We start from the raw sequence: 15,125 nt of genomic DNA on the forward strand, positions 1-15,125 counted from the left end.
ATTTGAATTTTAACACATCATTAAATGTAAACTATTATGTGGTTGTGTCATGTGTGATGCTCCACAAAGAGCATTTCCTGATATTGCCTGCCCCAGCGGTGCGTCTGCTGCATGCTCTGGCCCATCTTAAACATAAACCATGTGCTGGAAAATCTGATTCAGGACACACTGGGGCTTTAATGTGAAAAGCACAGCACAGACACGAGCAAAAAACACACATTCTTCTACTGCAACGGTCCGAAAAGCAGACAAAAGAGACAGAAATCAAGAAAAATATTATGACCACTTACAGGTGAAAGTGGATACAGATAGATATTTTTTTTCCATTAAAGATGCACTGTTACTTTCCTGTTTGTCTCCGTGAACCTGTTATCACTTTGCTTGGGAATTCCCACAGTATATATCCATGGAAACAAGCAGGTGACACATAGATACAGGTCAGATTTGTGGAGAAGTGACTCCACTCATTGTAAGAATTTATCTTAATTATTTTTGTGCAATAGACAGATATAAAAAAATAAAAGCATGTTATATGAGCTGAATGCCATACTGTGGGACATTCTAGGCAAAGCAAAAACATCTCCCCGGTGAACCTTTCCCCAGAATAGTTACACACAGAAAATACACTCATCAGAGACAAATCAGGTCGATTAACATTATAACCATCAATCACAGTCCTGATAAAAGTAGATAAATTACAAAAAACAACTGCATTCAGGGTAAACTGTTTTATTTAATAAAGTTTATATAAATCATTACATTTTAAAGCTGAGTCATATGGGTCCTTCATCATTACCATTTAAGAAGCCATTATTATAAATACCCCCCGCAGTACCATGTATCTACTTTACATGTCAGAAAACCACCTTTTCCCATTTCAGTTCAATGTTCTCTATAAAAGATAAAATCATTAGATGGTGCGGCCCACCTATAAAGCAACTAGCAATAAAAAAATAACTTTATAGGCAAAATAAATAGATGCACCTGAGGAAGTGCTCCATACTGCTGGATGTATGAACATAAAAAGCTGACAAACTTCATGTAAACTTCATTTTGCTAATTCAGATTTGTTCAAAACACATGCATTCGACAGTGTTATTGCACAGTCAAAGTTGAGATCACAGTTTGTCCCAGTGCGATGATGCATTTTTAAACTCCGTTCTTCACCAGTTCGTGCACACCACTCTCGTCAATCATGAGTGTGGGGTGGAACTCTTTCCCCCTCACCAAATCTTCAAGACCCTTCAAACAGAAAATCAAAGATTCACTGTCAGAGATGGGACAAACCAAAAAAAACAAAAACAAACAAACACTTGAAAGTAACGCAGATGTAAAAATGCGTACTGACCGGACTTGAGTCTAGATCAAAATTCTAATTTTTGTCATACTTGTATACTTAGCTTACTACAGCTTAGTAGTAGATTTATAATGCCTTAATGGTGTCTTTCGATAGCTGACCCTTTACTGAGTAGTGTGGATGAGGAAATGTAGGGGGCAGGTCCTGAGTACAGAGCTGCATATCACAGAAGAATACAGAATGGTAATGTAATTATCCAAATAGACAGATAAAAGCATTATTTTGCCTTTCTATTTTCTATCATCATATCATACAATTTTCAATTTCAACTACAAAATATGATTTTATGGACAGAATAACCAGCAGGCCAATAATGTGTCTGTGTGTGTGGTTTTATTTGTATCTCACATTTAAAACGACATAAATTATTTTTACACTACATTCCTTGTATAAAATGTGCATAATGTTAAGTGTTTTGTGGCTGTACTTTTAGCCTCATCAACATTTCAGATGCCCTTACCTCTCCTCCATAGGACACCAGAGGGGAGATCTCACACTTGATTGGCAGATCAGTGCCGTCCTTCAGGCTGTTTTTAAAGAAACAAAATCAGAGTTGGTAAACATATTTAATATTACTGTTGGATGGAAATGGAGTTAAGAAAACTAGCTGTAAAGCCACAGCCACTTCTGATTAGAGAGACTCCAACTGTGATTAGTCCCGTTCACTAGAAGAAAACAGATGAATGACGAGATTCCAGTCACTCGATTTGTTCATTTCTAGATACAAATTATAGAAAATCACAAATGCTAGGGGTTTCAGCTCCTGAATCTGCATAGTGTGATGAATAAGGGTTTAGATTATTGGCACAGGAGGTCTTACAAGCAAGCTAGCAAGCATAGAAGATATATAGACAGGTTCTATTTGAATTAATTTAAATATAGGAGAGAAGTTGAAATAATCCAGCAGTTTTGCAAGTAATATGCATTTATACATTTAAGTGCATTCAGCCACTGAAACGTTTGCAACTTCACCACTATATCCTATTGTGAAAAGTAGATGGCCCCACTACCCAGCATGCAGTTCATCTGAAAGAGAAGGACCTTTCAACAGGTCATTTATAGCTGCACACCAGGAGAAGTATTTCATCTAAACTATTTTGTTTCCTTCATTGTAACTGACCGAAAATAAGAATAAGCGTTTTCTTGTTCAGAGGACATGAAGAATCAGAAGTTACTTAAAGTTGAGCAGCAGAGAGTAGGCCAGCCCCGTCACCATGCACTTAGAACTACAGTGGATAATTACTTTCTGTTGACAGCGAGAGTGACACTGCCTGCTTCGTCGTCTCTGAAAACATTTTATGGGACACAAGTGTAAGGGAAGTGAGAAAGGAAGAGGGCTTAAAAAAACCCAAAAAAAAAACCCCAAAAAAACCCACCCTATTTTCCAATCATTTTTAACTTTCTTCAAAACTTTCACCAAATGTCGGTTTTGTTTCACCAAATAATAAAGACAGAAAATGTTTCTGTTAAAAGACCAGAGCTAACATATTTAAAAAATGTTAAATTTAATGCACACAGCTGTCTATTTTAGTGCAATAAAAAAATTGTATCACTCATATTTTTTGTTATCTTCTACAGGCAATGTAACTTTAAATGTTAAAGTTATTAACAAAATTTTACCATTCACAGTTGACAGGACATTTGCCAGGTCTACGCTCCCCAGGAGATTCCATTTACTTTTTATTGTGTAATTTTGCGCTTGTTACCTGTCTTGGTTCATAGTCTTATTTTGAGAATACTGTATTAAATAATACATCATGAGGGGGTGGGGGATAATGGCAAACTTGAAATACTTAACACGCTTAATCATTGATCTATCTGTTACCTGGGGATTGCTGGGACACGTCTGCCATTCTCATCGATAAAATGTCCCCCCGCATTAAGGACCCAGCGGTGGTGCAGGGACATGAGGGCATGTCGAGCCGTGGTGGGCGTGTCTTTACCATCCTGACTGTCTGCATTCTTCAGGGGGGAGAACTCGTCCTCTCTTAACACTTCGTAGACTACAAATTTGCTGAGGAAATAGGAAGATTTATGTGAGAAAACAAAGGTCACACATTGAATGTAAACAGATATTTACATAGTGTATAGAAGCCACAGGTATCATCCACAATGTATACTGTAAACACAACCACAACTTTATTGTAAAATTTAAAATAGCTGACACATTTCTATGGGCCTTGGGCAGTGGTGGGTGAAGTATTCAATTTTGTTACTTAAGTAACTTTTTACCTCTGGATCTGTATCTTACACATGAAAAAAAATTGACTTAAGTAAAAGTATGTAAATACCTGTTTAACAATGTACCAGTACTATAAGAGTAAAAAGTAAAGTTATTTCACAAATGTTGTTCATGTGTAAGGTGTTAAATGTAGTGATAATGATTAAAAAATGATACATATTTTGGTCAACAGTAACAATACAAATCAATTTCTTATGATTTTTGTGTATTTATTTTTGTTCAAAGCTGAAGCTTGAACTCAAAAACTTTAGTCAGGATGTTACCAAGAACATAGTAAAAAACAACCCCTCAAATCATATGAAAAGCACTTTCAGTACTATTTTCAATACAAAAAGTAAAAAAATGTAGTGGAGTAGAAAGTACAGATACCTGCTCTTAAATGTAAATGTAAACATAAAAGTAAAAACTATCCACTTTAAATTGTACTTAAGTAGAATTTTTAGGTATCTGTACTTTAAGTACAGTACTTTACTACTTGTATTTTGTTACCTTCTACCACTGGCGTTGCGCAGTGAATACCCAGTCACCAAAAAAAACAAAACAAAACAAAACCCTCAGTATTCTCATTCATTACAAAGGAGCAAATTTGTGAATTTACCAATTCATTTTGCACATGAATCACGTTTTGATTGGCTCACATCTTCTTTACTCAAAAGCAAATGTGAATCCTTCTGCCACAGTGCACCCCAACCTTTTAACATGTTAATGCAGTTGTGGAGATGGACTGGTTAAAAACAAATACAAGAGTGAAAAATGATGTGCATCAGGCCTACAGTGCTCTAAATACCAAACTTCACACTATGACAGATCTTCTCAGGTTTCTCCATTTTAAAAACAATTGAATACGCCTCAAACAGAAACTGGCTGTGTCTAGTATTTTCCATTGGCCAATCATTGCAGGAATACTTTTATTAGATGTGTACTTGTATTAGTAATGGCATGACTCAGAGCTGGAGTCATAGTGGAGGAACTTAATGGGACCAGCAGCTCATAAAGCTCCCATCCCGAGAGTAGATTTTCACTCTAGTGGGACAAAGACTTGCCAAATGAACACATAGACCTCAGTATATCCAAGTGTGGCTCAAATATGCAGTTTCTTTATGGTGGACATACTTACTTGGCAAACTGGAAGATATCAAAGACAAACTTCTCCATTTTGATCCCATTTGGCTTGTCCGGTTTGATCATTTGACCCTTCTCATTCACATATGGGATTTTCTTCTGTGCTACATGGTGCTGCAACTTGGGTTCATACTTCCTGGTTATTAAAAATGGAAAACGCAAATCACTTTTAAGAGCCCCAATAGTTACAGTATCACCCGAATTGTGTACAATTGAAAGCCATTGTGTAGTATAAGTAAATGTAGTGAAGTAGCGGTAGTTGTATTATTAATGTCTTACTATTTTAAGTACAATTGGTGAATCCTGATGGCATTTTTGTTATTTATTACTTATTCCTAATCTACTGTTATGTGCAATTTCTGATTATGTTACTTATGGTGAAAGTAGAAGTAATTGTGATTATACTACTAGGTTGCAACAGTGATAGTAGAAATACAGAAGCATTACAGAAGCAGTAATAAATATTAGTAGTAGTAGCACTTTTGTTTATTTGTTCCTGTTTTTTGACTGATCTAGAACTATGTGGAGTGCATTCAAATAAATATTATTTTTGCAATTGTACTACTAATAATACTTGTACTAATAATAATTCTACTTATCAATAAATTTTAGTCCTTCTGTCAATAGTAGGTCTTAAGCTCTTACTCAACAATGTCTTTAAGGAAGGAGAAGCTGAAAAAGTGGTTGGCCACATTTCCAGCGTTGAACATGAGTCGTCCATCAGAGCTGCGTTTTTCTGCCGTGGCCAAAGTGATCTCGCTGTACTCCACCACCTGATAATGCCCGTCCACTTTACACACCACTCCCACCGCCTCTGTGGGGTTAGTCTTCTCTACCACCTGCAAATATAAAACAGGGATGTCACAATGTTTACCACAAGGCATCAGGAAACTATACATATAACACAGAAATGTATGGAATGATTTCCAGTACAGAAGTTTGGAAAGTCAGAAGAAAGGATCCAATAACAATAATCAAGATATAGCTTTTTCTATATTTAAAAAATATATATTTTTTATATTCTTATAAACTAAATTCCAAATCAGAGTTACCAAATTTTTCACAAAGTAGTTAACCATCAATGTTTGTACACATATTTATACATTTCAAATGAAACATTTGATTAAAAAAGGTCTGGACTTTTTCAGTATAAATTTCTAGGGTAATAAGTTTGACAACTGCATTTTATACAGTAACAAAGTGTGTTTTCTAGTCTTGTGCAATAAAAGCCCTCGCCCCATGTGTTGGCTCCTAATGACAGAGTAGTGCTATGATGAGCGGACGGGGGGTGGGGGGCATGGATCGGGGGAGGGACAAAAGCCACATGAACCAGCGCTTCAGTGCTGTTTGTAATTTATGTCAGAGGGTGGGTCTCTGCTCTCATCCAAATCCGCTTCACCACAAAAACTCAAAATGTCAAGCAGAAGGGCCCCAAAGCATCTCCAGTTCCACACAGTTACAGATCTGAATTACCAGTTCTTTTTGTCAGACAGGAGCACTTGGTTTTTTTTATATGTTTCGACTACTTCGTGTAGCATTCCTCAGAAGCGTCACGTGATGCTGTAGTGAGTGTCATGTAGGCTGCTTTACTTGGAGCTTACATCCCCTACTGTCTAAAGTCTGACGCCTTCTCTAGGACCACATCCCGTGTGTGATAATGTGTACATTCCCTTGTCACAATTTATGATCCTTGGAGCTCATTTGCGAATCTTGATGGCCTCTCTGATCCAACAATGGTATTTGTGGTAAGGAAGGCTACAGGAAGTAGTCAAAGCATGTAAAGCAGGTAAAGAAAAACTCCTGTCTGACAAAAAGAATAGCTAATTCTAAGTTTAAAACTAGAGACATAATGAATCCTTACCAGAGTTGCAGATATGACTCTGATCAAATGTGCATCACCATGTGTGGAATATGAGACATGTGGTTTTCAACAAAGAATGTTGAGTAATGGACTGAGAAAGATAAATTATATCTACTATGAAGAGATCAGAAAATGCCATAATTAATGATGAGAAACTGAAAGGAAGACTTTTTAATGAAAGTGTTAATTAATTAAATTAATAGTCATGAAATACATTATGCTGAGGAAAACTACTTTTTTGGACAATGTATGTATGGATTTTTTATGATTTCTAATCAAAGTTGACTAGAAAAAGGCTTCTTATTGTTTTGTTTTACTTTGTTTGCTTTGTATTTACTAAGAATATTTATTATGTATTGTGTACGATGTATGTATTATTTCTTGTTTTATATTGTACTATTAGTAATCATAATTCTAATTTGTTTTGTAAATTTGTACATATACAAATCATGTTGGTACCTATTTTTCCCTGTCTTTTACTGGGCCTTTTAATTACTACTCTAGTACTTCTACATTTTTTTCTGAAAGCCATTAATACTAGTTATACCAATCCAACAGCCAAAACAAGTTTTTCCAACACTGTTTGCTTACATCAACATACAACAACTTATTCTGGAAAATAAGGACATTTTGGTAAACAATGTAATCTACAGAACCAAAGAAATTATTTTTAATATCAAACTTGTGCTATCTGATATTATATTTTACCATGTGGGAATCACCAATTCTCTTCTTCCAATATGATCATAAATTGTCTTGGTGAATGGAAATTGATATGGCCCTACAGCTCCCCCTTGTGTTTTATTTCAGTTACTACGACAAAAACCTTGGTAATGATTAACCGCCCCAGCAACATACAAGCCACAATAAACACACACCCAAACGATACTAATCTCAATTACCATCAAGACTTCCTGGAACAGACTTACCAAACCAGAAACAAAATAATTCATTAACATTTGATTTTTAGTGTGTATAGCATCTGTTTAAATATAAGATTTTAGGGGAGATCTCAAAATTATAAAAAATTGCTCTCTTGTTTGGCAGGGTATTATAAGAATTGTAGGATCTTATGGATGCAATCAAAAAAACTGTTGCCATGTATTCTGACTTACTATGAGAAAATATAGGGTTATAGTGTTTTTTGCAGTAGAAAACCTTTGTAAATTGTTTCTAAGTAAAGCAGATTAAGTGCAGTGTAAGGGTCAAATATGAATACTGTTGTGTTTCAGTATGGAAAATAATATTAAAACATTTATATTACCACTGTGTTTAAATCAAGTACTAAGCCTTTTTCTCAAGAAATAATTGTGACAACAATACTACTATGGACCCTGACAGTACAATGATATTATGCAGTTACCTTTGCTCCACAGTATGCTCTTTTCTGCACACAGAAACCAATAAAGGAGGGGTCTGCTACTTTAACAAGTATATTGTCCACACAGTAGACATGAATGCACTCAATGCCCCTCTGCTGCATGTCCTCAAGGATGCCCTGTCCTCCCAGAGCTCGGTAGAGTCCTCCGTTCCCATCTAAAGCACAGAAAAGATTGCACACAACTACTTCTTATAAAACCATCAACAATTATAGGATGTGTGTTTACCAGGGGCCATGGAGAGTTTGCCTTTGTTTTCGAGGATAATTTTGCCATTATAGTCCATGGCAGGTAACATGCCCTGCTGAAAGAAGACGACATTTTTCTGGTCCAAGCCAAAGTAATTATGATGTGAGAAGAACTCTTTCGTAGACTCCATTGTCCTGCCACTGGTCATGATATACCTGAAGATAATACATGATTTGTTTAATAATAAACTACATTTTATATACAATGCATAGAAAAGTGTTCCTGGTCAAATCCAGGTTTATTTAAATGTAGCTTAATAGATAACAGACAATAAAGGGAAGTTTTATTACTTCCTTATTGAAAACTTCTATCCTCAGTCATGCCTTGTGTACCCTACGAGTTTTCGGAAATCTATATTTTTACATCTTGATAAAGACATTCTGCAGTTTATCACATGACTGATGTAGATGGTCATTTATCACTCAGTTTGTTCAAGATGTTATTTGTTTAAACATGAATACTTAATTACCATGGTATACTGCACTTTGTCTTGTGCTTTTTCTCAGCCAGCTCCTGCAACTTTAAAATGCGCTCGGCCTGGATCTGAAAAAGTGTTTTGTGGGATGGCAGCCCAACGTCGTACATGCCTTTGGGGTAAGAGACTCCCAGCCGGGTCCCCTGGCCTCCAGCCAGCAGCAGCGCAGCAACTTTGTTCTGAGAGATGCACAGTAAACCTGAACAGACAAATATGAAATACATAATGTATAAAGTATAACTATATAAAGAAGTGTACTGTTTGGATAGGTGCATTATCTTATCTATTTTGATAAATAATAATAAAGACTTCTCCAAACTGTTTCGTTGTGGATTAATACATTTTATGAAGGTATCATAAGCATTTATGACATGTTTTTACAGTCATTTGACAAATCTGTCAAAGTGTGTTTGTCTGTGTTTATAGCTTTTGATTAAAGTCCTTGGTATACAGCACTACAGCTACGTGACTTAATAAAGTGCCATCAAGGTCTAAATCAGTGGACTGGGTGGGTCCATAGACTTTCTCTCATCCCACAGTTACCAGACACAAACCCCACCCGAAAACAATGATTCAGTCAGTACTAAGTGACCTCATACATGAGGGTCAATAAGCTACTCTCTTTTACGTCAAGCTCAAACCAAAACCAGATGTTTCCTCTTCTGTCACTCAGTCCTGGGACAAAATCCAAATCTGAGTAAATGAGCTAGACCCACACTGAGATATATTTCGCAAAACAAAGTTCGCAATAGAGCAAAACATCTGGTTTTGTTAAAGATACTTTACTGTTGAAAATGTTTGTCTTTGTGAGCTAGTGGTACTTAGGAGCATTTAGAGTTGCCAACACACAGCATTCTATTATAAGTCTGTAATAAATGTTACAGATAAAACCCTTTGAACAAATGTTTCAGAGTGACATATAAAGTTGTGCACCTGCCGCCTCCCATTCTCGAAGGCTGTCCCGGTCTCTGGTCACACTCCCCAGAACATCCCGCGGAACAGGCTCCATCCGTGCATCCATCTTCTCATCCTTGCTGTTGCTGGACATCTTCATGGCACTTTTAAAAAAGCCATTTATCTCTTTAAAGTCCATTCCTTGAAGGTCAAGAGTCAACTCTGCCTTCTCATCAGGGCTCAGCACATCCCAGAATTGCAGGAGGTGAGACTGACCTGCCTCAGCCAACCTCTGAGAAATACCACTGCTGTTTGGGTCCATGATCTAGAAAACTTTGGGATGTGTGCAACCTAAGACAGAGTACATGGTTCAGGGACTACCAAGATAATGAAATAAGTCAATTATTATTTTTTTTAGAATACAAAATAAAATAAGATAATTAAATCTAACCAAGGACTGGTAGAACAAGCACCGAGGATCACCCAAAATGTAATTACAATAATATGAGGAGCAAATTATTCCTGCTTTCATTCCACACTTGATAGTGTCTTCTTCACACACCCAGATAATTTTCAGTAAGCCTGAATTATTATCAGTAGACTTTTTTTCGGATTCTGCTTTTCTAATCATTCGGTGATTAAAGATCTTCCATTTTAATGAATAGTTCAAATTTATGAGGTTATTTATGGATGTATGGATTGGAGGCTGGTTTTAAAATTAAATGAAACAGATAAACTGAGCACGTACAGATACAAATAATACAGATGAAACTACACGTTTAGTTGTTTTACACCAGTCTTAAAGCTAGACATAATAATTGTACTTGAGCACCACAGATAGGAATAGCATGCCCCCCGGTCTGTCTACTACCGGGTCGGTATCAGCGGTACCAGCACAAATCGAGCTAAATCATCGTCCAAAAGGATAATAATTGGGCACAATAAATAAAAGTGTATGATTATTCTAACCTACCTCTCGGAGCGGTTCGTCGGGGCTTTAATGAACATATATGCCAGTAATTTGTTGGGTTGGTTACACCGCCTCTGAGCTCGGTCAACACCTCCCGTACGTCACGTTTGACGTGGCAGTTGTGGCGCTGCGTGAGGCTGGTTTACACCGCGCGAGCCCGACGGAGACAGAAGCGCTGTCCTGCGCTCAGGGCGCAAGCGTGTCGTCGCTAGACCTCTGTGGGGAGTACAACCAAGCGGGGGTAAAAGGAGCGAGTTTAGGGCCTCGACCATCACTCGACAGTCACTGTCGCCTCGACAATATCGCTCCGTATTAGCATAAAGTTGACTTCAGTTCAACTCAGCTGCTCAGAGCGCGTGGATCTTCCTCTTCCTCTCTGCTTCAGGCTGTGTAGGAAATGAATGAGAGCTGCTCGCTCAAGTCGCTCGTGGTGTGAGCGCGGTTAGGCGTTCAGTGGCCCTCGTTAAAATCCCTATCGCCGTAAAACCATGCGCCTAAAAGGCTAAAAGACAATACATTTTATGAACCCATAAACACTGTGTTTATGCCTATGTTTTATATACAATTATGCACGGTTTCAGATCCTTTATTAGAAGATCACAACAATCCACTTGCAAATACAAATTTTATTGAACACATTGAGCTTTATTAGATGGGGTGCGATTATTGGTGTGATGTAAGGATAGTCTGCCAATTACGTTGCAGTTTCATTTGTAAAATAAATAAGGTCACAAACATTACAATTTGTAAGATTTTTGTGTAAATCTGGCTTTTCTTCGTGCTTCCGCCAGAGGGCACTGATGCAGAGCACAGAGGAGCGGAAGCAGTTTGATCACAGCTGACACTTTTTGTTTTGATGTCTGCGGCTGTGTTCGCCTCTTCTCAAAGAGCTGTTTATACTGTCATAGTTACAGGACGATGAAGAAGTTTTTTGAAGACATTAAAAAGGACATAAAGTTTAAGTCTGCCGGGGCTGGTAAGAAGCTGACAGAGGAAACCAGGTAACTTTGTAGCTCTATTTATTTGGTTGCGTCCATGTCATAGCTGATGTAGCTAGCAGCACAGGTTAACTCCAGTCAACTTTATAATCACCATTATATTTTATAACAGCTACGCATGTTTGCGATTCAAGTAAGTGGATCATCTTTTGTTTGTGGATTAGCCCGTTCAGACCATCCATCAATGTATTATGTAACGGTTTATGTAGAGAGAGGGAGAGGAGGGGGGACAGGGAGGTGTCCACTGTAGTAAACGGGTTTACGCTTGTGTTAATCTTTGTAAAATCTTATTAGAGCTGTGACTGTAGCAGAAAGTGCATTGCAGTGCACCCGCACTGGGGAATCTTCGACAAAACGTGCTGCCACTGTCTCCTAAACCAATGCAACAGGGGACTCAATCTCATAGCATAAACCAGGCTTCTCGCTGTGGATATATAAAACTATAATAGCAATGTGGCACTATGAAAACTATATATTAACAACAGCATTTAACTAAATCATGTGCTACTGGGCAACCAGATTGGGGCAAAAATAACCACATACTAATAATCCACTTAATAATATTGTAAATTACTTATGAATAAGTATTGCAGAATCACATTACACACACCTTAAATAAATACTTTCATTCTCAGACCCGAGCCTGTTCTCAGCAGCACCACCAGACCGCGTCATGCACCCAGTGAAGGAGCCCAGAGAGCGGGGGCAGCCGCTCTAGCCCGCATTGAACAGCAGCACAAGCCCAAGGTGCACACTTCTCATGATGCCATTAGAAACCAAGGTGGGTCAGAGAAACCATGCTGTCCCTACGGGGCTTTCTTTATGGGTTTTCGGCTGGTGTGTGTACCATTTGTCATGTTATATACTGTTTTAGTAAAAAGAGAATTGGAGGCTGAAGCTGTTGCACTGGCTGAAAAAGAAAAGCCAAATCTTGCAGAGGTATCTGGATTTTGAAAATTGTATAAACTGTTAGAATGATTGTGTATTACTAAACTTTCATCTTTTTTCTTCTAGGGATCACAAGTAAAAGACCCTTCCAGTCTGTCAGTGTCTGGTGTATATTTCACTTGCCCTTTGACCGGAGCCACTTTAACCAAGAGTGAAAGGGAGGTTCACATAAAAGAAGCAATTTTTATGGTATATACATTTGTAAAGACATTTCAAATCATATAAATACAATATTTAAGCTTACTGTTGACATCACCTTTCTGTTGAAAGCGTTTTGAGGAGGATGCAGTGGAGGCCTCTGTTATGATGATGCACACATTCAGCAAAGACAGAGATAAAGTGAAGGCTGCTGTTGACATCATAAGCAAGTAAGACTTGATACTGACTGTAAAGTCATTTAACTATTACCTCTATAACTATACAATGTTTAATTCATTGAACAGGTATGTTGACAACATTTGTAAAAATCCATCAGAAGAAAAATACAGGAAAATTAAACTCTCCAACAAGGTTTTCCAGGTTTGCATTGAAGTTAATTCAACAGAGTTTCATGACTTTTATTTTTGTATTCTATGCACGAAGAATATGCTTTTATTTTTTAGGAGAAAGTGCGGTGTGTTGAAGGGAGTAGAGAATTTCTTGAGGCACTTGGTTTTATAAGCACTATGCTTCCTGTAGAAGGTCAAGGTAAATCACTTCTACTCATCTGAAAATGTTTTTTACCTTGCTGCCATTAAAAACATTTTCCTCCTCCAGAGGAGGAAGAAGAGTTCTTGGTGCTGCCGGAGCAGAGCCCTGATGACCTGGAGCTGATGAAGGAGAGAAGGGACCGTCTTCAGAGAGGAGAGCCAGTCAGAGCTGTGCTTGACCGGCAACCTCAGGCCCTCAGACCATCACTCAATGCTCAGCGCTTTGAGCTTCCTCCAGAGTTCTACAACCTCTCAGCTGAGGAGCTCAAAAAGGAGCAGCAGCAGCGGTGAGGAATGCTTCTATTCATGCAATGATTCACCCAATATCTTTGAGATTTAATGTTTTCTCTTCAGTCCATAAAGTTTAAACTAGTTTAGACTACACTGAATACACTGAATGTGTGTTTCAGGAGTGATTTAGTGGAAAAGCACTCAATGTTGCGGACTAAGGCAATGAGGGAGAAAGATGAACAGAGAGAGAGACGAAAATACAACTACACTTTGCTGAGAATCAGGCTGCCTGATGGAAACCTGCTACAAGGTATCATGTAGTTATGCATTGCATACATTGTGAATTATGTTCACGTTTTTATATATTACTGTTGAATATCAGGAACCTTTTATGCCTGGGACCGCCTCATTACATTATATAGTTTTGTGAGAGAGTCTCTGGTGGACGGTTGGCAGCCATTTGAATTGATTGCTCCTGGAGGCCAGAAACTACAAGAGTCGGAGGAGGTGGCTCTCGCAGAGTGCAACTTGGTGAGTTCATCTGCACAGAATTAGCCAGATATAACATATGCCCAGTGACAGTTAAAATATTTAATATGGGCAACTGATATGGTGTGCAACATTACTCTCATGCACTCAAAGCTGACGTTGGGTTCAGAAAGACACAGGGAGTGTTAAACTAGATGTATGTAGAGGGAGGACTGGTTTGTGTGGTTGTTAGTGTTCAGATGAGGAATAGTTACTTTAAGAGGAAGGTGTCAGAATGCAGTGTAGCATAGCAAATAAGACTTTATTATACATATCATGATAATCAATAAGCAAATGGTCACAATGCGCTCATTTTATCGGGACTCTTACATACTAATCTATAACACTGTTTTGGCAGGTGCCTGCTGCCTTGCTCACCTTTACCTGGGATGCAGCTGTGCAGGCGGATATTGCAGCCGCAGGAGGAAAAAGTCCTGCTCTGCTGAAACCAGAGCTTCTTGAAAACATTCAGACCCTGAGCTGAGCGCAAACACTGATTTCAAACTTAATGTCACAAAATGACTTGTGGCACTTTCTTTACACGAAACAGTAGCAGGCAAACCAGAAGCATCGTTAACTGTATTTGAGCCCAGTCCTGCCCTGATTTGTGGGCAGAATTCTACTGTACATACTTCATCTGGAGCGTGTAGTAAACAGAATAGTTTGTGCGAGGTCAGTGTTTGTGGTTTGGATGCACTACAGTTTAACACACATTACAAGCTTTATGGATGGGTAAAGTACAGTCAGTAAAATTAATGAGAATAAGTCATGCTGACAGTGAAGTCAAGATAAGTATCAATGGCAGGGTTTTCCAGAGTCCATTTTGATAAACTGACCTGCTTTGATCGTCAGATGTTGAATCTGGCTCAGCTGCACAACCCTGCTGTGTCCTGCTTCACTTTACCTGTTAAATTTGCACTACTGAACTTGACTGTGTGAATCTCAAACCTCACATAGCACGTTAACAAGTCAGGAAAATATGAAATGCTTACATGTTCATTTCATCATTTATTGTTGCAACCGTATTGCATAATTCATGTTCAGAGTTTGTTGATATTATGAACCATTTGTTAATTGTTTTCAATGATCTACAGACAAATATCGCACCAATATGCAGAAGATCAAAAGCATGATTCAATTTCTAAATAATTAACCAAAATATAAACATAGAATCTTTAACAT

The 15,125-nt window shown here is 38.0% G+C and overlaps 2 protein-coding genes across 3 annotated transcripts; one reads left to right on the plus strand and one right to left on the minus strand.

Annotated features, from left to right (window-relative positions):
* Positions 1–715: 715 nt before the first annotated feature.
* Positions 716–10,633, minus strand: uap1 (UDP-N-acetylglucosamine pyrophosphorylase 1). 2 transcript variants are annotated; one of them, XM_033964929.2, is made up of 11 exons: positions 10,553–10,633; positions 9,619–9,930; positions 8,680–8,884; positions 8,190–8,365; positions 7,946–8,118; positions 5,367–5,560; positions 4,717–4,857; positions 3,183–3,371; positions 2,601–2,642; positions 1,818–1,884; positions 716–1,242 (listed from the first exon to the last, which is right to left on the minus strand). In XM_033964929.2, exons 2-11 carry the CDS (start codon positions 9,899–9,901, stop codon positions 1,150–1,152), a joined length of 1,563 nt encoding a protein of 520 aa, XP_033820820.1. In that variant the 5' UTR covers positions 9,902–9,930; positions 10,553–10,633; the 3' UTR covers positions 716–1,149. The 2 variants fall into 2 exon arrangements, with proteins under 2 accessions (XP_033820820.1, XP_033820821.1); XM_033964930.2 differs by lacking the exon at positions 2,601–2,642.
* A 280-nt stretch (positions 10,634–10,913) lies between these two features.
* ubxn6 (UBX domain protein 6) lies at positions 10,914–14,591 on the plus strand. Its single transcript, XM_033965699.2, has 11 exons — positions 10,914–11,550; positions 12,183–12,328; positions 12,422–12,486; positions 12,562–12,684; positions 12,766–12,863; positions 12,939–13,014; positions 13,098–13,182; positions 13,252–13,471; positions 13,595–13,725; positions 13,798–13,946; positions 14,302–14,591. Exons 1-11 carry the CDS (start codon positions 11,468–11,470, stop codon positions 14,425–14,427), a joined length of 1,302 nt encoding a protein of 433 aa, XP_033821590.1. The 5' UTR covers positions 10,914–11,467; the 3' UTR covers positions 14,428–14,591.
* The last annotated feature ends 534 nt before the right edge of the window (positions 14,592–15,125 follow it).

Source organism: Periophthalmus magnuspinnatus, chromosome 4 (assembly GCF_009829125.3).
Source record: "Periophthalmus magnuspinnatus isolate fPerMag1 chromosome 4, fPerMag1.2.pri, whole genome shotgun sequence".
NCBI classification, from domain to species: domain Eukaryota; kingdom Metazoa; phylum Chordata; class Actinopteri; order Gobiiformes; family Gobiidae; genus Periophthalmus; species Periophthalmus magnuspinnatus.

Excerpts from the sequence above, each read along its gene's own strand:
- uap1 (XM_033964929.2), bottom strand. The coding sequence starts at position 9,901 with ATGGACCCAAACAGCAGTGGTATTTCTCAGAGGTTGGCTGAGGCAGGT. Across the intron at positions 8,119-8,189 it reads CAAACTCTCCATGGCCCCTG|ATGGGAACGGAGGACTCTAC; the intron begins GTAAACACACAT and ends TCTGTGCTTTAG. Across the intron at positions 5,561-7,945 it reads GAGCATACTGTGGAGCAAAG|GTGGTAGAGAAGACTAACCC; the intron begins GTAACTGCATAA and ends TTATATTTGCAG.
- ubxn6 (XM_033965699.2), top strand. The coding sequence starts at position 11,468 with ATGAAGAAGTTTTTTGAAGACATTAAAAAGGACATAAAGTTTAAGTCT. Across the intron at positions 11,551-12,182 it reads AAGCTGACAGAGGAAACCAG|ACCCGAGCCTGTTCTCAGCA; the intron begins GTAACTTTGTAG and ends TTTCATTCTCAG. Across the intron at positions 13,947-14,301 it reads CTCTCGCAGAGTGCAACTTG|GTGCCTGCTGCCTTGCTCAC; the intron begins GTGAGTTCATCT and ends CTGTTTTGGCAG.